The sequence below is a fragment of the Drosophila biarmipes genome, chromosome 2L, assembly GCF_025231255.1.
Source record: "Drosophila biarmipes strain raj3 chromosome 2L, RU_DBia_V1.1, whole genome shotgun sequence".
NCBI classification, from domain to species: domain Eukaryota; kingdom Metazoa; phylum Arthropoda; class Insecta; order Diptera; family Drosophilidae; genus Drosophila; species Drosophila biarmipes.
In genome coordinates this window covers 17,464,789-17,483,206 of record NC_066612.1, presented here as the reverse complement: position 1 = coordinate 17,483,206, position 18,418 = coordinate 17,464,789, and the positions used below count along the sequence as shown (strand labels likewise).

The following is an 18,418-nucleotide window of genomic DNA, read 5'->3' as shown; positions in this document are numbered from 1 at the left end:
TTTGACTCCGATTTTATATTATTGGGCCTTTATTTACTAGTTGGAAGTAATATATTCAATTAAACTTGATTGGGACTAAGTTTATTTGTTTTTAAACTAAAATCAAGATATACAGACATAATCTCGTTCACACCCCCAATGCAAAAGCACACCTACAAACCCCACAGGCATTTCATTTTTAACGATTTCTTTAATATTAAAAAACGTACGTATTTCTTTTCACTTTATTTATAAACATGTGGTAAACTAATTTCTACAATGTGAACTAAGAAAAACCTAAACATAAATAGTTAAGTTGTTTTTCTCACTGAGACTTCTCGAGCGTTGCGTTATTGTTGGTCAGATGGATCTGGAAGTGCTGAGTGAGTTCGCCAACATTTCCCGCCTTGCGAGTTGTCAGAGACTGCTCCTTCTGCAGATCTGTCAGTTGGGACTCGATCTCCTCCCATGCGAAATCAATATCAGAGGCTTTGGCATCCATGCCGCAAACAACAAATCTGAGGAACTGACGACCCGCATGCTCGGCTTTAACCATGTAGATCTTCTTGCGATCCATGAGACGCTGCAAGAGCTGGGTCGTAATCTCATTATCGCCTTTTGGACGGAAGCAGACCAGTCCCAGAGCTCGCGGAGCCACCAGTTCGAAGCGGGAGTCCTTGATCACCAGTTGCTCAAATTGCTTGGCCAACTCGATGTGTTTGCGCACATGATTCCTCAAGCCCTCGGCTCCCAGCGTTCGGAAGGTGATCCAAACTTTTAGAGCTCGGAAGCGACGACCCAGGGGAATTTGCCAGTGACGGAAATCGGGGATTTGCGACTGACCCTCGTGCTTGTGCTTCAGATAGATGCGATCCACGTTAAAGCTATCGACCACCTTGTTGGCATCCCGCAGCCACATGGCCGAGCAGTCGAAGTTGACCAGCATGAACTTGTGCAGGTTGAAGTTCAGCGAGTCCACTCGATCCAAGCCCTTTCGCAGATCCGAGCATTCGTCCAGGGCAAAGGCTCCGCCGGCGTAGGCGGCGTCCACATGGAGCCACACCTTGAACTCCTCGCAGACGGCGGACAAGGTCTCGATATCGTCGTAGGCACAAGTGCCCGTGGTGCCCAGGGTGGCCACGCAGATCACCGGAATCTTTCCGGCCGCCACATCCTCCTGGATGGCCTGCTTCAGAGTCTCTCCCCTGAGTACGAAATCCTCTCCAGCTGGGAGCAGCCTAATGGGCATGGCCGCCAGAACGCCGGCCTTCTCAATGCAGCTGTTACTCTGATCCGAGGAGTAGGCCACCAGGCGACCGCGCACCTCGCTTTCGCTCACTTCCGGATGCGATTCCCTGTAGCTGACCACAGCCTGCTCCCGGGCAGCCAGGACAGCCACCAGGACCGCCTCGCTGGCCGACCCCTGGATCACACCGCCTCCGGGTCCCTCGCTGGCGTGCTGGAAGTGGGCGGGCAGCTTCAGGAACTTGGCCAGCCAGTCCATTACCACCACTTCCAGTTCCGTGCAGGCGGGACTGCAGATCTGCAGGGGATGAGAAGGAACGAGGAATTCGAGGATTAAAAATAGAATTTAAAATATTATGTTGGACATTAATATAAAATGGGGTAGTCCAAAGCATTTAGTCCATTGTCAAATAAAACTTCAAAACATATACAAGTAAAGATAAAATTTCTAAAAAGCATAAAAGAATGAAAATGTAAGGATTAGAACCCACTTTTATAAGAAAACGCTACTAAGTGTGGACTTTTTCTTAAGTAGGGAATTGACCTATTTTTTCTAAAACTTTTCTATACCTTATATATCTATAAATAAGTTTATCTTTAACTAATTTAACCTACTATAGGCTAATTTTACTGGACTATAGACCCTCACTCATTTTATTTCTACATAACTGCTAATAAATGTGCTAATGAATTCTTTAAAAATTGTAATTTCTAAGTTTATAGGCCTGGCTGAGGTGAGAGGCTTCGGCACAATATGTTTAAATCGCGACAATTGCCGATTGATTTGTGTGAAAACTCTCTTCGATGCGGTGCATTGGCAACCTGTTTGTCGGGTTCTTGGATTCACTTTCACCCACTGCGCACAATGGGCGACCATTCAGCCGGGCAAAACAATGGGCCCAAAGCGAGATTTCACCAGCGATCCGACCTACCCAGCTGAATCCGATGATGCCGAACCCACTGGCCAGCATCTCACCCACAATGGAGGGATAAGAGGTGCTGGTGGGGTAGTAGGCGTGCATGTGCGGCGACTGCCAGTGGGTGAGCCCCGGCTTGATCACGCGATTTATGTCCCCAAGGACTTCCTTCCACGACTCCGGCTCTTCCGGCATCTCCGTGGGCAGCAGGTCCAGCAGGTAGCCCGGCTCCACGGAGGGCAGCACCTCGTCATCGCGGATATTCTCCAGATAGTCGGCTATGAAGTCCACTGCCGCCTTGCCGAACTCCCGAAACTCCTTGGCATCCATTTCGCTGACAATGCTTCGATGTCGTTTTCTATTTGCACTTTTCACGTTCTGTTTGTTTTGGTTTTGCTCTTCCGTTGTCGATTTGTTTACCCAACACGATTCCCAATATGATCCGCTGATGCTACGCCAAGTCGCCTGAGGTTCACTCTGAAACCGATCGCCGGCGACGGACGGCTTTTATACACCGACTTCTCTGGACAGCCTCCAGAACTGCCAGTTCAGCCGGTTTCCGAAATCTGGCTATTTCAATAGGTAGCACATGTGTTTAACTAAAATTGTAGCTATAAACTTCTTAACGATTCTAAAGTATTCCAAAATATTAAGTGTTTCTGCTCATTTACAATTCATTTCTTATTTTTAATTTGTCTTTAAAGTAGCTATTTTAACTAATAATTAATACTGACTTTCCCGGCAGTGACATACCAAACGTGCCGGATCTTTAAGTTAAGGAAACACAGCGTGCACGTGGAGTTTAGTTTTACGATATTATAATTTCCGTCATATAAATATAGAAAACCAATTACTCCTCAATTATGTTAATCGTTCATATCTACCAAACACTCTGATTGCATGGCTCTTTGTACCAAGTTGTTGGATTATTCATATATTTGGCCAAAGATATCGTTACCAACTAAAAGAATTAATGATGTCTGCCAACTGTTCCCACTTTTTTGTTCAGGCTTTAGTCGAGCTCTTTTCTCTTTTTCAGTGCTCTCTTCGACGTATTCTCTTAATAAACTATGTGAACAAATTATAGGTTTTAATGTTTATTGTAGTTGGTTGTTAAACGTGGCCCCAATGAACCTTAATTTGAATTAAGATTATTAGGCCTTTAAGATTTCCATCTCTCGTGGGGTATATTTTCTATATATTTACTTCATCATGATTATTAAAGTATGCATTGCATCGCACAGTGATATTGAAACCAATAAGCCTTAACAAATATTTATCAGTAGTTTCTACCAGCTCAATGCTTTTGGTGCAGGCCTTTATTATACAAGGTAATTTAAATGCCTTTTGAATGATACACTACTTTTCCTAACCCAGTACTTATTAAAAATTCCGAATATGTGTAGGAATGAACTTTTTGAATTTTTGTTCCTTGTCTTGAAAACTTAAATTTCTTGACTCAAAATTTTCTCCTAACAAAACTAATGGCAACTGCAAAAAAAAATGTTCAAAAATAATTTTCTTCGTATTTTGTATGATTCTTTGTAGGTGACAATGTCGGAAAAGATTTGTATGAAAAAGGGACAAAGATGCATACTCCTAATCATTTTCAAAAAGCATAAAAAACATTAAGAAAAATCATTTTTGAAAAATTAGTTTTTCAGTTACCATTATTTCTGTTCAAAGAAACTTTTTGAATCAAAAAACTTAATTTTTCAAGACAAGGAAAAATACCCGTAATATCCGTTTTACCTAAAATTTAATGGAATCTATAGAATGAATTCTAAACTATTTATTTATAAAGCAACGACTATCAATGTTACTTTGAACCGATATTTAATTTTTGAATCGAATTTGCTTCAGTGAACTTACATAGCATCGAGAACCATGTACCCAGAAATGCTTGGGATAGGTTGGGATTGCACGCACAAGTTAACTAAAGATTACATTTGTTCGAAATAATTTAAATGACCTAAAGACGTATTTAATCAAAATAACTTATAATGTACTTTGTCTCGTATTTTCCACTTACCCAACTGAATCCGAGGACCCCGATACCCGCGATCAACAGTTCGCCAATGATGGAGCCCGCCGACGATGAGGAAGGATAGAAGGCATTGAAATACGGCGATTGCCAGTGGGTCAGTCCCGGCAGGATAATGTTCTCTAGATCCTTTAGGACTTCCCTCCAGTGCTCCGGCTGCTCGGGGATCTCCTTGGGCAGTTGATTGATCACCGCATAGGGAGTCGTACTGGGCAGGACATCTCTGTGGGGAGAGATAAAGGCTTAAAAGCAGCTCTATAAGGATTATTCTCGATTCGGCACACACCTCTCACGTATGCCACTCAGATAGTTGATGAGGAACTCTATAGAGGCATGGCCGAATTCGCGAAACTCGTCAAAGTCCATAGCAACGGATCCTGATCCTGATGTTTTTAATCCAAGGAAAAGCACGATTTTTGGAGGGAACTTAGGTGGTTATCCGCTCGGTGAGTTCCGCACTTGTTCACCGCTGACATTCGAATCTACAAATGAGCTGGCTGCGCTTTAACCAAGTCTCAATGAGCTCCGAATCTCGAGTCGTAGTCGCGTAGGGCACCCAATAAAAAGTTCAGAGGGGAAAAACAAAAATCCGGCTATGTGTGAAAATGTGCAGGGGCAGCAAGTTTCTTGTGTCTCGTCGTCTGCGACCCATTGCCAAGATTTATGTTTATGTAACTATCAACGACACGAAAAGAGATCGCCGGACAAAAGTGAAAAATTTCGAAGAAGAAAATTTAAATAAACTGCCTGTTAATTGTCTATTAAAATCTGTTATCCAAACATTTGCACTGCTTACTAAATCCCCGCGCCGTATTTCCCTCTTACTCACTGTCAATCCGGTTCCATATCATCGCATCATCAGCAATTAACTGTCCCAAGTCGAGCCCATTTGGCAAAATACTTCATGTGTTCAACCATTAACGACTCCATTAGATTCCAGCCGCAACAAAGCGTTGGAAAATTTGAAAGTCAAAGTCGATTTGGTAACCGCGGAAGTGAGGCTCCGTATGGGACACACCGTAGATTGGGTTCGGATTGGATTTGGATTGGGTTGTATTGGACCGCTCTGCGTGGAGTGCATTTCATCAGCCACCCATTGACGATCAGTTCAGGGTCATGCTGCATTTTTGTGCTCTTAGCCTATATCTTTTTGGGAACCAGGTACTCGTGGGGTTCAAGGGTATACTGTGTTTTCGTGTGTTGTTGGATGTGGCACGTTGTTGCTCTGCTAAGTTATGTATGGAAATTTACTTAAATTTAACTTTAAGTTTTTCATAAAAAAGAAAAAATACCATTATCATCTGGGACCTTTTTAGCTTTTCTTATTAAGAAATTATTAAGTAAAGTTTTTTAAGACTGTGTCATACTTGCGAACTTATAAATACTTTGGAAATGCATATATTATAAAAATATAACAGTTATTTCTAAGCTTTTCTTTTATAGAAATTATTATTTCTATCCTTTGTATGATTTTTGCAAAAAATATAACATTAGTATTTAGGAACCTACAAAATTATAGGCATTTTGCCTTTCCTTTATGAATTTTTTTATAAATACCCTAGAAAATGTTTATTGATTATTGCATTTTAGATTAATAAAAAAAATCTATAATAATGTAATAAGTTTCCCAAAAAATATGTTATAGTTTGTTTTGTTTTTCTGTTTTTTTTTTTCTTTTGTTGTTTTTTTTTATTTTAAAAAGTATCTTTTATGCGACATACTTCTGGAGCCACCCATGCACTCCAGCTGTTCGCGGTTCTTTATTCCCCATTCGGCGCAACCCAACCCATAAACGACCTTCTTCTAGCGCCCACTTCTGTGGGTGGGGGACACCATTGGGAACCAGTGGGACGGAGTTTTCGAGGATGGCGTTCGGGGTTTTCGGGGGTTCAAAGTGTTTGGCAAAGTATTTGGCGCGCTCTAAGCGGCTCATAAATAAATGCGAAAACAAAATCGTTTTTGCAGACGCAACGCATTTGAGGGGTCCTGGAAAGGGGTGGGTGAGCTTGGGATATACCACGGATATACGGGGACCGAAACTATAGACAGACAAGACCTTATGCAGATACAGCGCAAGCATGGGCACAGGGTGACTCGGGTTGCGGAGCCCCTTTCCACCCAAGCCCAGGCTTCCAACTGCGTCGGCGCTGGAACGATGTCGAACCCTAGGAATAGAACCGCCACCCACCCACTTTAATGGCGACGCTGGGGCGATAAGATAGTGCCACCACATGCGCATGCCTGGAAACGCTTGGGGTTTTTCTTGTTCTTGTTGCTTCGCCTATCAGCCGATTTCCAACGATTTTCAATATAAAGGGGCGGTGCCAGTTTTCCCCTGGAAGCCCTGCTTTTTTGGCGACCGCGCCGCGTATTGACTTGGACTTTTGAGTTAAGTTTCTCATATTTGTTCGCCTCTGCCGACGTCGCTGCTGACTTTTAAGTGCTGTTTACTGTTGTTTTGGGGCCAACGAAGGTGTCGCTCGACGTTGGTTGGCTTTTTGTTCTACCCACTTTTCTCTTCTTTTTTTTTGCTGTAGTTATTTTCCTTTCCTGCACTTTTGCAGCTAGAAATTCTTGAGGCAGAGGGAAACAAAAGTTATCTCTGTTTTTTTTTTTGGGGGCTAAAGTTTTTACGTTTTACAAATATTGTAATGCTCGGGGAATTTCTTTTTGGGGAAATGGTGCAGGGGAAGAGAGAGCGATACACATGCGCATGGCCAAAAAGAAGCATAAAAATGTCGTCGCTGTTGGCGTTGTCGCCTTGTTGCCATTGTTGTCCTGCCATTCAGGGCTGGCTGTATGCATTTTACCATATCATTTGTGTCACATTAAGATCAATTGGTAAACACACACCCAAACGCCAGCACGCATAGCATACCCATATGGGCGGCCAAAAGGCAGATGGCATAAAAGAGGAGAACGTACCGTTGAAAGCTCCTCGCACAGGGTCCAACAAAAGCGTGAAAAAGTGCGCAAAACACGAAATGGAACAAAAAACGCTGAGACGACGGCTCGGCGAGGAAAATAAATAAAGATGCAGCACGGCAAATAGGGGATTCCCACCAGCAACAATAACAACGGACAACCGCTGTCGGCCGCCTGCCAGTGTTGCCGTGTCCAGGGTTGTCGTTGGTACTTTCACCGTTACCGCACCTTACCGTTAGCCGTTCGCCGTTTGCTGTTCGACGTTCGCTGTTCACCGTTAGCCATGCCGTCGCCATTTTGCCGCACTCGGTTCGCATTTGCCGTCGTCGTTTTCCTTTACGAAACCGTTACCTTCGCCGTTGCCGTCGCCAAAATGGCGTTCGCCTAAGTCCGTGCCGAGTGCCATTGCAAATGAAATCAAGATAAAACGAGAAAGTCAAAAAAAATATTTAAATAAACGAAAGTCGAAGTAATACTGAAATTACAAAGTGTTAATGTGTCGCAATAAAACTCAACAGGGGTAAACGCATTTCAGTTCGATGGGTTTTTCATTCTCCGTCGAAAAACTTGTTAGGGCTGTGAGAATCAATTTGGAAGTTTCTTATGAAAGACTAAATGTAATATTGCTGTTAATAATTATTATACATTGTGACGTTCTCATCTGAGTTGAAAAGGTTCTAAAAAACGACATTTTAGAGGTTTAAGATGTTTTCATTAAGTCGGACTGGCTGTATTTACTTTTTGTATTTAAAAAAGTAAACTATTAGTCATTCAGAAGTCTACAACTACCAAGAAAATTTGTAAAAAAAACCTCCGTTTAATTTTGTCTTATTACTTTTTCGTTCTCAAATTGAAAACACTGGTGCCAAAATGCACTAACCGAGATTTTAAGAACGAGTGCTCTTAATTTAAGAACAACTTACTTAAATGTGTTTTGGTGTAAAGATTTTTTGCTGTTCAAGGCTCATGCTGACTTTTACCACAGCTAAACATTTTTAACTTAAACTTACGATTTTAAATGACAGGCTCTGGCTTATAATAAAATGTACATTATGCAACGATTAATCATTACAACAACAAAAATAAGTAACAAAATTAAACTGTTACTTGTCAAACATCACTGAAATACATAAATCGAACTAGTTTATGATCAATGTATTACATAAAAGAAGTATCATTGGCAAACAAAAGACACTTATTTCTTATTTATAATACAACAGCAGAAACTCAAATATAAAATAACTTTATGTTCCGGCTACATTTAGCTTTAGATTTCACTGTATTGATTTCCGGGACGAAACAGTTGCACACGTTACAGTTTTTTCTTAGTAAGTACTCGGACCTTGACTCTTTTTCGACAGATAATAATGACCGTCAGTCACTCGCCTCCTCAAAAATTCACCCCGAGCCGGACAAAGAGTAGATATGCGGTGATCATATTCATAGCTGCTGATCAGATTGGCCCTTCCCCACTTACATAAAGATTCACCTGACTTTCGCCTGGTCGAAAGCACCCAACGATTGATGGTCTAGTGTCCCCCTGGTGTCGCAAACAAATTCCAATGGTTCAAGTCCCTGGCTACTCTAACTGATAGAGGCAGCCGAGCGTCGAGCACGAGCCGTAGAGTCTAAGAACCGAAACCGAACCCAAAGAGACCGCCGCGATAAGGAGAAAACAAAAAACGGGGCAGCAGTGAGGCCCGAACCAATGCCAGTTATCGAGCAGACAGCGATCCCGCCGAGCGGAGACTCGTTACCGCTTAGTTAAACGGGTCGCGAGTGCGCAAAAACACTAACCAAAGAAGCGTTTTTCCATACCTTATAGGGCCTCAAGGGAAACCGTGTGCTTATTGAAACAACCTAACTGAAATATAACTCATACGACGCGTGTACGAATCGCCGGCCCATTGCAATGATGCAAACCCTGAAACCACCGCCACCGCTACATCATCACCACCAGCACCAGCTCCAGCATCCGCATCAGCAGCAGCCACATCAACATCAGCATCAGCAGCATCCGCAGTTGCAACATCCCCAGCTGCAGCAGCAGCAGCAGCAGCAACAGCACCTGACAGTCATGGATAATCACCAGCAGAATCAGCCGCATATCCATCAGCAGCAGCAGCAACAATTGCCACCCACGCCGCAGGCATCTCACCTGGTCGGTGGGCAGCAGCAACAGCAGCAGCATCCGCAACACAATCACCTGGCTGTCGACCAGGATGACCCAAATCCCGAACTGGTGCTCGCCTTAATTTCCAGGAACCGTGCGCTCGAGGGTAAGTGGCCAAGTCATGCCATCTTTGATTCAGCCATGTCCACCTGAGCGCTGCCTAGGAGATTTTCCTGCAGAGAGAACAATTAGTGGCACCAGGAAGATCTTGGGTTTCAGATTTTCACGGGTGTACTTTCAGTGGTTTTCTACTTATTTTCTATTCACAAACTAAGGACCTATAACCACGAATGTAGCAATGATACAAGTATAATTTTAAAGATTGTCTTGAGACAGAACTAACCTTTTTTAGTTTGGGGAGCCCACATGTTTCAGAGATTATTCCCTTCACATCAATACATTACCATCTAAGACCTTTAATGTATTGTTCACCTAATCATTATTTTCTTAAATTCATACAATCCTAACTGGATTAATACATACATAGTTGAACCTAAAATAAATATTGCCTATTCGCAATGAAAATTATATTTTTGTGGGTCACCAAAGTAACCCATTGGATGACATTTGTTTTTTGCCGTGTGTGCCGCGTTTTAATTATGCAAAGTTTTTGTTTGCCGCTCGCCCTTTGTTTTTATGAGCCACCAGAAGAAGGGTCTTGCGATGAAGATGAGTTGGGGTCATAGGGTCGGTCTTTTGGGGTCATATGAGAGCCTTGCGGTTGGCCTGACTGCGGTATTTCCATTTCCATTTCCATCTCCGACCCGGACCGGCAGCTTAAGTGTTTTTCAATTAAATACGAAAGCTTTCCCGGTGGCAGACCGCCATCTTCACATCTCCGAGGAGCTCATTTCAAATGCCCTTTTAGGATGGCTCAATGTTGTGGCTGCTCGGCTTGTCCCTCCGCCCCCAACTTTTTATGCACTCGCCTCGAAATATATATACATCGGGTCCAAAGGGGATGGCCAATATATAACTGGCAAAAGTTTCCTTGCTCAAGGAAATATGCTGAGGAACTTGCCAAGGAGATGATTTATGGCTGCCTGGTTTTGCTGCTGGTCAAAGGGATTTCTCTATTGGAGTGGCTAAGACCGCCGCAACTAAGATCCAGGCTTGTCACATTTATGATTTCGTTTCATGTCTCCCACACTCGAGTACGTACACACACATCCCTCTCGAAAATCCCACGCCAAATCAATCGGCAATCCCCGGACTAAAAGCCAGCCCCGAAAGTTGACAACTGACTGCGGATTGGAGTCGAGTAGAATAGAGCCGAGTCGAGTGGGGAAGATGACATCGGACAGAGACACGCGCCGCTGACAAGGACAAAAGCCGTAACCAAATCCGAAGGCGCAACTGTTGACAAACTCCAAATGTCCCCGGCATTGTTGCTAATGCGCTGGGAATACCCGCAAACCTGGAGAGCCGCTCCAATGCACGTGTCCCCGCGACAACTCGGGCATTGAAAAGAGCAGGCTCAGCCGAGTCCAGCATTTATCCATTTTCCCGGCTTCAAGTGCGGCGGGATTTCGTTTTTAGAACACGCGTAATTACAAACAAATAATATATATCCGGTGAACTGGAGGGGCAGATCCCGGAAACCGCATGTGCTGGGACCTTCAGATCGCCTTGGTCGAGCCTTCGCCACGTGTCACTAATATCCGCTGCATCCCTGGCCAAGTGCGTGCACTGAGGGAAAGTCTCTCGGAAAGTACTGATTTAGATTTTTGGTGTATCCTTAGTTGTTGTGCAATATATCAGTCTTTATCAAAATTTTATTTTCAGCTTGGTGCAGACCCTATTTAATCCGAAGATCGTTACCTTAAAATATTTTTTAAAGATTTCCTTTAGAAAGATTATTTAAATGTTTATTTAATATAAAGGCTCTGCAAATAATTATCCTTTCTGAAATTTACTTCTACACAGTAGTGCATACTTTTCGAAAACTTTTTAAAAAAACTTCATTTAACTTTTCTCCAATCACCATTACACCCGTTACTCGTAGAGTAAAAGGGTATACTAGATTCGTCAGAAAGTATGTAACAGATAAAAGGAAACGTTTTCGACCCCATAAAGTTTGTCCGTCTGTCTGGCTGTCCGTATGAACGCTGAGATCTCGAAACCATATGAGCTAGAACAGTCAAACTTCGCATGCAGATTCCTGGGCTTCCTGCGTTTCTTTCAGCGGGGTGACTTGCCCACTCTGTCTGCCGCCCACATAACATATACTGAAACAGCCGGTAGGTGGCGCCCTAAAATATCGCTTTGCTGCTTATATATCTTCATTCCCCTCCATTGAGCTGACTAAGAGGTACCTGATAGTCGAAGCACTCGACTTAAGCGTTCTTTCTTGTTTTTTCTGATATTAAGAACATTGAACTCTGATGTTTTCATATTTTAACTGACTATGTCTACAGCCTACACTAAATTCACAAGTCATAACAAATATTTGTTGCCATCTTACTTTTTTTCATGTGTAGTTCTGTTATGCCTTTGCTGTATCTTTTTCCCAGTGCTGCCGGGCAGGGTTTAGCTGGTGTAGCGTGGCAGCTCGCTGTCCCAGAGGATTCGAATGACGTGTGCCGGGCGACGTGCAAAAACGAGCAGAAAAATTGAATTATGCGCTTGCGGTGCTTCCTTGCGCCCCCAGCCCAAAGCCCTCGGCCTCTCAGATCCTGCCCTACCCTGAACCCACAGTCCCACCCCTTCCCTCACTCCGTTCGGGCAATCGACAAATATTTTGTTATTTGCCCATAAACATATTTATCGAGTTTGGGTTTGGTTTTCTTTTCGCTTGTTTCAAGTGCGTACCGGGAAAATAAAAGGGCCGGGGAACTGGAGGACTGCACCCACGGGTGTTTTGTTTCACCCGTTCGCCTGTCAAAAATTGTGTAAATATGTTTATCATTTCCACTTGCCCAGGGACTCGGTGCACTTAGCGCTGAGCAAACAGACGATCCACCCCGCCGGAAGGACCTCGGTGTCCTGTGCCCATATCCTCGGCCCGCTTTCCCAAACGCACTTGTCGCTCAACCGCTGGCCGCGTGTCCTTCGTTAGCAGTTCTTGTGTGGCTTTCCCATTAAGGGTCCTATGCCCGAACCACCCCGTAAACCCACTCCAAGAACCCTCCTAAGCGTATCCGTTTTTGGTTTGTTCTTTCCTTCCTTCCTTCCTCTTGCCTCCCCTCGATTCCGGAATGGGTTCCGGCAATTGTTGCCTTCAGCTTATGTAATTTGTCATAATGTCAACAGGCGCAGATCACGCAGTAAGAGCAAACACTTCATTCAAGAACTGATTGTCCATTGAAATGGCTGAACGAATGAGCAGACCCATTTGTAGCTGAAAAAAGTGATTAAATAGATGACTTTTAAAAGGGCGCCATTCCCTTTGAAGAAATGTTTGTTTTGCCTGAGGTCAAAATTCCTAGAATTCAAAAATGAATTTAAGATGTATTAGGTATTTCGTTTGTCTAAACAATACGTGTTTAAAGATAATATTAGGAAAATGTTATTAGAATATAATATGGATTTAAATATAGCTTAAAACGTATTTATTTTAGAACACGTTATTCTGGTCTGAGTTCATGGGCTCCGAATGCTTTTCTTATTTAATACATATCTTATATCTGTCTTGCTTAAAATCTTAAAGTGCAGTTTTAAGAAGTGCTGACTTTTTCACTTTGGAATTTGGGAAATATTTAAAACTGACTACATATAGTTATATGCTATTAAATAGATGACTGGACCACTTGTGCCTCCGACCAGTGCCATCTCGTTGGTCAGCAATTCCCTTAGATCCCGGTGAACGGACTGAATCTCCTCGTGGTTGGCCAAGGCGTCTATGGCCACGTGAATCTCCCGGAGGTAATTCGCTGTCGCGGAATTCTGGACACTGGCGTAGGAACTAGTTTGTGCAAGGCGCTCGTATCCTGGGGCCGTTTGATAACTGCTCTCGGTCGTATAGCCAGAAGTTTCAGAGTTGGATTCAGATAGGTCAGCACTGCCGATGGTGGTGATGGAACTCCTTCTCGATGGCACCTCCTCCAGAACTGATTGAGATGAGGCTTCCCTAAGTGAATCAGGTTGAGACTCCCTAGTCACTTGCCTACTGTCCTGGGATCTGGAGCGCTGGGGCTCCAAAAGTGCTGCTCGACTGCATTTCGTGTTGGTCTCAGACTGCGATCGCAGAGGTCTCTTTCTGTTTACCATCGATTTCATATCACTCATATACCCGGGACACCACCTAATCCAGTTCCAGATCGTAGATTTGCGAAAGATTGAGTTCCAAATCGGACTTGTAATCGAGGTCGGTGTTTGTGCTGATGTCGTCGGTAAAATCGGTTTGTGTAGATGAGTTGAATGTCTTGAATATTCTGGCCAGATCGCGTCGGAAGACGTTGTAGGCAGTTAAGTTGATGTCAGACATCTGTGTAGAAGTGAATCCATAGGAACAATAAAGTAAAACCAATTTGTGTGCGTACGTACCTTATTTTTGGAATTTTGAAATTCGGACCAGAATGGGTGCCCTTGATAAGGAACTGGTGTAGGTCTATTGAAAGTTGCTTTATCTTTGACAAGGCAGGGTTTCCTTTGTTTGTACCTAAAATGTATATTTAAGGGGTGGTTTTCAAGCATTTTTAAATATTTAGATTTGCGAAATATGGGAACATTCCTTCTAGATCACTAAGATAAATTATAACACCATGCAAATCATAAATTTTGTGTACATGCCCAAGTTTTTTAAGGGCTTGGAAAATTAGAGCATCTGATGAGCATTAATATCCCGTGCACCTTCTATAAGAAATTCGTTATTTTTCTAAAGGTTCGGTTAAGAAAGCAGCTCCCCCTGGGGACATCAATATCTTATACCTTTTCGGTGACCCCAATACCATTGGAGTCCGCTGTCTGTGGAGCACACTTTCAGCATTTTTCATTGCTGGAAAAACAAGAATGAAGTCCCCGAAAGGAAGGTGAAACTGAGGGTCTATCAGAGCCCCCCCACTAAAGTCTGGCAAACAAAAGCAGGCCCAGAGCCAAGTTGAGAAATCAGTTGATTCTGTTATTTTCCCCGGTTATTGTTGGCTTTTCGTTTCCGTCCGCTCGCTCCTTCCTTTACGGCGTCCACATAAATCATTTTTTCGCCATTTTTCCGGATTCTGGGGGTTGGGGCTCGTCCATGGCGATGGTGACGGTGACAGTGACGGGGAATCGCGGAGCCTCCCTGCACATTTCCTCCTCCTGCATATTTGATGGCTTTCTGGGTCTGCGCTTAGCATCGACGACAGCTTTTTGACTAGCCAACTGCCGACTGGCAGGTAGGCCAAGCGACTACCTCGCCACCCACCTTTTTTCCATCACTTCCACCCACTGCTCCTTTTTTCCTGCTTTTTTGGCCACGTCTGATGCTCCCCCGTGGAGGGCTCTTTTTTGTCAGGGGGTTGAAGGCGAATGTTCAAGTTATGTTAAGTAAATAATGGGGCGTTCATATGACGCTGGAAACGTGAGGGCGTGGGTTTCTGTGGGGCTGATGCCCGTCTTTTTCTTTTCTTTTTTTACTTTTAGCAGGAGGGTGTACACAGTCATGTGTGTTTTCGCAGTCAACTGTTTACTTTTATATTTCTTCGCTGCTTAATAAAATAAAATAGGAATTTCGCTTGGTAAAAAATAAACGGAGCACAAATGGCTGGGGATGTCACTTGGGTATGGCAAGACATCTGGGACTAGCTTTAAAAGGGGAGTTTGTTTTAGAAACTAGATAAAATGTTGTTTAAAATAGGATACTTCCTTGCCTTAAAATGCGAAATTAATTTTAAAAAATGGTATATATAATGATGATGAATAGGAAAAGGATGAACAAACATAAGCTTACGGTGATTTAAAAGTTATGTTGAATTTAATTATTTGATACTTAGTACAACAAATGATTTATATACATGACAATAAGAAGTGCAATTATTCTATTGTTAAGAACCGAGTTTTGTCACCATAAAAATATTTTTTTTTAATTTTAACAAAAATAATAGGGTTTTGAATAATTTTGCAAAGATTTAAAACCTTTTTTATATATTTATTTTATAAAAAAGTGGTTTAAAACTCTTGAAAGGAGCAATATTAATTTGGATTTTGTCTCCTTTCTAGAATTGCCTCCCACTCACCGCAAAGCATAAGTTTTGTATATTTTGCAAAGTAAAAACTTTTTTCGCTGCTTTGGAGTAAACAAGTGAGATGTACGAAAACATTGCACAGCTATGTTTATATGTGCGGATATATAGATAGGTTTATTTGTATATATACGTAGGGTATTTCGCCCCTTGAGTGTGTTTGTGGAGTGCCTGTGGCGGGCCAACAAGACAACATTGCTTTGTTGCACAGCTGTATGTAACTGAAGTGAACTGAATATTTTTGTATTTGTGCAGCACACTTAGAGGAGCCACATTTCCACCTCCCCTACTTTCTCCACCCCAAAAAAAACACAAGCCACAATTTTCCAGCCACTCCCCATTTGGCAGCTGGCAAAAGCTGTCTCAATGTTGCTCTGGCTTCTATAAAAAACAATATCCCGCAGCGAACTTTATTAAATTACACGATTTTGACAGTTAAGCAACAGCCCGCCCCTCAGCTCCTCAGCCCCGAAAAACCCTCCACTTCTTTCCCTCTTGTAGAAATCATAATTTTTCTTATTTTATGTAATACGGTCGAAGCTGCCAACAACCCGGAGAGAAAGGAACATCCTCGTACCCATCCCATCCTCATCCTGGGCTCTACACCCCATCCACCCAATAACTGTCTAGCAACGTGTTGGGGTTCAGGAGCTTCTTCGTATTCCTTAGGGGCCGGTTTAGGCAAATACGAGTCGAAAATGCTGGCAATAACAAAGTGAACACAGATACGAATTCTTATTTTATTTAATTGTCATACCCTTGCAGAGAGTTTTCTGATTTTTCAAGAGCTTTGCATTGAAAGTAACACGTATATAATACTAGATTACAGCCGAAATTCTGCAGTAGATCACAAAAAAAACTAAACTATTTTTAAATAAGTTTCTTCGAAGACATTGTTTATATTGTCAGCTGCAACTTAAAAATCTTTGAAAAAGTAGAATTTATTAGAATTTACTGACTGTAAGGCGTATGCTGATATTGAAATACTCTAAAAAACTACACAAATATGAGACTTGTAGCGTTCCACAACACTGCCCAAGGGAATATCATGAATCTCCTGACGTTGGTCAATACTGAAATCCAATTTTCAGCTAATATGATACCGGCCCAACAAAAATATAAAAAACCTAATTAAATGTATTTTATCATAGGTGTATCCAAATATGTTTGGGTCGATTAGAAGGTAACTTTTAAGTGGTACAAGTCTCTGTTTTTTGAGTGATTTATTTTGAGTTTTAACTATATCAACAGACAAATGTTTTATTTAGCCCCTACCTTTCCTTAAATACTTAAGAAAGAGATCGCATCAAATTTTAATTTCCGTAATTCTCCCGCCAAGTAAATAATGTATTTAAGAAGTTACAATTATTTGCTTAATTTTTGTTATTTTATTTTATTTATTTTTTATCCAATATGTTAGTTAACATTTCTTTTGGGAAATTAATGACTTATTACTAATAAATACTGAAGTGTGCAAAAATTTAGCAAGGGCATTTAAATTTGAGACTGCCAAACAGAAAAGTCTCCCTGGCACTTTTACCATTTTCACAAATCCAAAATCCGGGCAGTGGCAACCAAGTTGATGGAACATTTGCGTGGTTTTTGCCCCGGGCCAGTTGCTTTCAGAGGGGGCTGGGAGACTCGAAGGGGGTGGCCATGGTAGCCGCCTCGGTTAGCTACTTTCTGTTTTTTATCATTCCGCAATTAGCGCACCCATGTCCGCTCCCGCTTATCATCGTGCCGTTCCCGGACTCTTTAGCAGTAGCTCCGGGCCGGGGGTAAATGGGGGCAGTACCGCTTTGCTGCTGGGTGTAAATATTTGAACGGCATTTCAGTCGATACCTTGAACATTGATAAGGCTTTACCCGCGGTATCTAAGTATCTGGGTATCTATAAATACGCAACGTGTGCATTCTTCTCGTTTTCTATTTTCATGTGCCCGGTGTAGGAGTATCTTCCAGCGGTTATGTTATCGCCGGGAACAAGATTTGCCCATTGAGGAGGCAACACTGTTGTTGACACTCTGTTCCACCGGTTACAAGGTGCCCCTCGGGCTCAGGTAAAGAAGAGAACACCGAATGTACCAATTGATAAGGCCAGGCCAAAAACATGAAACAGAAACTGTGTTCCAAGAGAAGTACGAGTGCTAGTATCTAGATTTGCTTGCCGATGTGTTTGCTCAGGGGAAGAGGAGTGATTTTTATGGTTTTATTGGTATTGCAGGTCTTCCAAAAAGGGGAAGCCATCTACCCCAGCAGCGTTAAATGAGGCCTATTAACGTGAATCCGCTGGATAATGCACACAATTCTTCTTTTCAAACCACTCAACCCCTCGGAAGTGCCACCCCACTCCCACTTCCGAGTTAAATTTAACCACCCCTTTCTGGGTGGCGTTCCTTTTATGCTCTTATTTTATCACTGATTATTTTCCACATCGCTATGCTCTTTGTCTCGCTCCCCGGACTCCTTTGTCCGAGGCATATCTAAACAGGTGGTCCCAGCAGGTGGCTGTAGAGCCAGGATCCTTTGTCCGGCGACCACCATCCATCACTCCTGCCCAGTTATGCAGTATTTACCTTTCAATCAAATCGGGATGTAGTTTTTTGCTTTTTTGATTCCATTTTTTTGTGCTTGTGCTTTCTTTGGCCAGCCAAGTCAACCGCATATTATTAGCCGCAGAAATCTCTAACTCCTATGATACACCCCTTAGATCATAATAATTTAGATGATTTAATATATTTAACAAACTGCATTTTAGCTAATGATAAGAGGGTAGTTGAACTCAGTTTTTTTAATTGCATGCACAAATATAGCCGATTGTGTTGCCAGGCGAATTATAGCCTGAATGAGTCACGATCTTTGAGCGAGTAAGCCCCTAATTTTAGCTGAAATTATCTCTTGGGTTTTTTCGCTAGTTAAAGATAATAACGGCACAGACAATGCTGAACAATCAATGTGTTATTATTGGCATATAT

The 18,418-nt window shown here is 42.5% G+C and overlaps 4 protein-coding genes across 5 annotated transcripts in view; 1 reads left to right on the top strand and 3 right to left on the bottom strand.

Moving 5' to 3' along the window:
- Window positions 1-210: 210 nt before the first annotated feature.
- Window positions 211-4,865, bottom strand: LOC108034260 (3,4-dihydroxyphenylacetaldehyde synthase). 2 transcript variants are annotated; one of them, XM_017109117.3, is made up of 3 exons: window positions 4,472-4,865; window positions 4,174-4,408; window positions 211-1,522 (listed from the first exon to the last, which is right to left on the bottom strand). In XM_017109117.3, the coding sequence occupies exons 1-3, from the start codon at window positions 4,549-4,551 to the stop codon at window positions 305-307; spliced, it is 1,533 nt and encodes a 510-aa protein (XP_016964606.1). In that variant the 5' UTR covers window positions 4,552-4,865; the 3' UTR covers window positions 211-304. The 2 variants fall into 2 exon arrangements, with proteins under 2 accessions (XP_016964606.1, XP_016964607.1); XM_017109118.3 differs by lacking the exons at window positions 4,174-4,408; window positions 4,472-4,865 and adding an exon at window positions 2,157-2,748.
- Window positions 4,866-7,275: 2,410 nt separating this feature from the next.
- The window catches only part of LOC108034119 (LIM/homeobox protein Lhx3), a 31,185-nt gene continuing 20,042 nt past the window's right edge, over window positions 7,276-18,418 (top strand). Inside the window, exons 1-2 of the mRNA XM_017108904.3 lie at window positions 7,276-7,630; window positions 8,936-9,389. Of these exons, the coding sequence (XP_016964393.1) occupies window positions 9,023-9,389 (367 nt within the window). The 5' untranslated portion in view covers window positions 7,276-7,630; window positions 8,936-9,022. The remainder of the gene's footprint in view (window positions 7,631-8,935; window positions 9,390-18,418) is intronic.
- LOC108034121 (uncharacterized) lies at window positions 12,818-13,510 on the bottom strand. The gene has a single exon (XM_017108908.2). It carries the CDS (start codon window positions 13,508-13,510, stop codon window positions 12,992-12,994), a length of 519 nt encoding a protein of 172 aa, XP_016964397.2. The 3' UTR covers window positions 12,818-12,991.
- On the bottom strand, window positions 13,527-13,866 carry LOC108034122 (uncharacterized). Its single transcript, XM_017108909.3, has 2 exons — window positions 13,769-13,866; window positions 13,527-13,709 (listed from the first exon to the last, which is right to left on the bottom strand). Exon 2 carries the CDS (start codon window positions 13,707-13,709, stop codon window positions 13,527-13,529), a length of 183 nt encoding a protein of 60 aa, XP_016964398.1. The 5' UTR covers window positions 13,769-13,866.

Coding starts and splice junctions, on each gene's coding strand:
- LOC108034260 (XM_017109117.3), bottom strand. CDS start 4,551: ATGGACTTTGACGAGTTTCGCGAATTCGGCCATGCCTCTATAGAGTTC. Junction 4,409..4,471: donor CTGAGTGGCATACGTGAGAG/GTGTGTGCCGAA, acceptor CTCTCCCCACAG/AGATGTCCTGCCCAGTACGA. Junction 1,523..4,173: donor GGGTCCTCGGATTCAGTTGG/GTAAGTGGAAAA, acceptor CATCCCCTGCAG/ATCTGCAGTCCCGCCTGCAC.
- LOC108034122 (XM_017108909.3), bottom strand. CDS start 13,709: ATGTCTGACATCAACTTAACTGCCTACAACGTCTTCCGACGCGATCTG.
- LOC108034121 (XM_017108908.2), bottom strand. CDS start 13,510: ATGAGTGATATGAAATCGATGGTAAACAGAAAGAGACCTCTGCGATCG.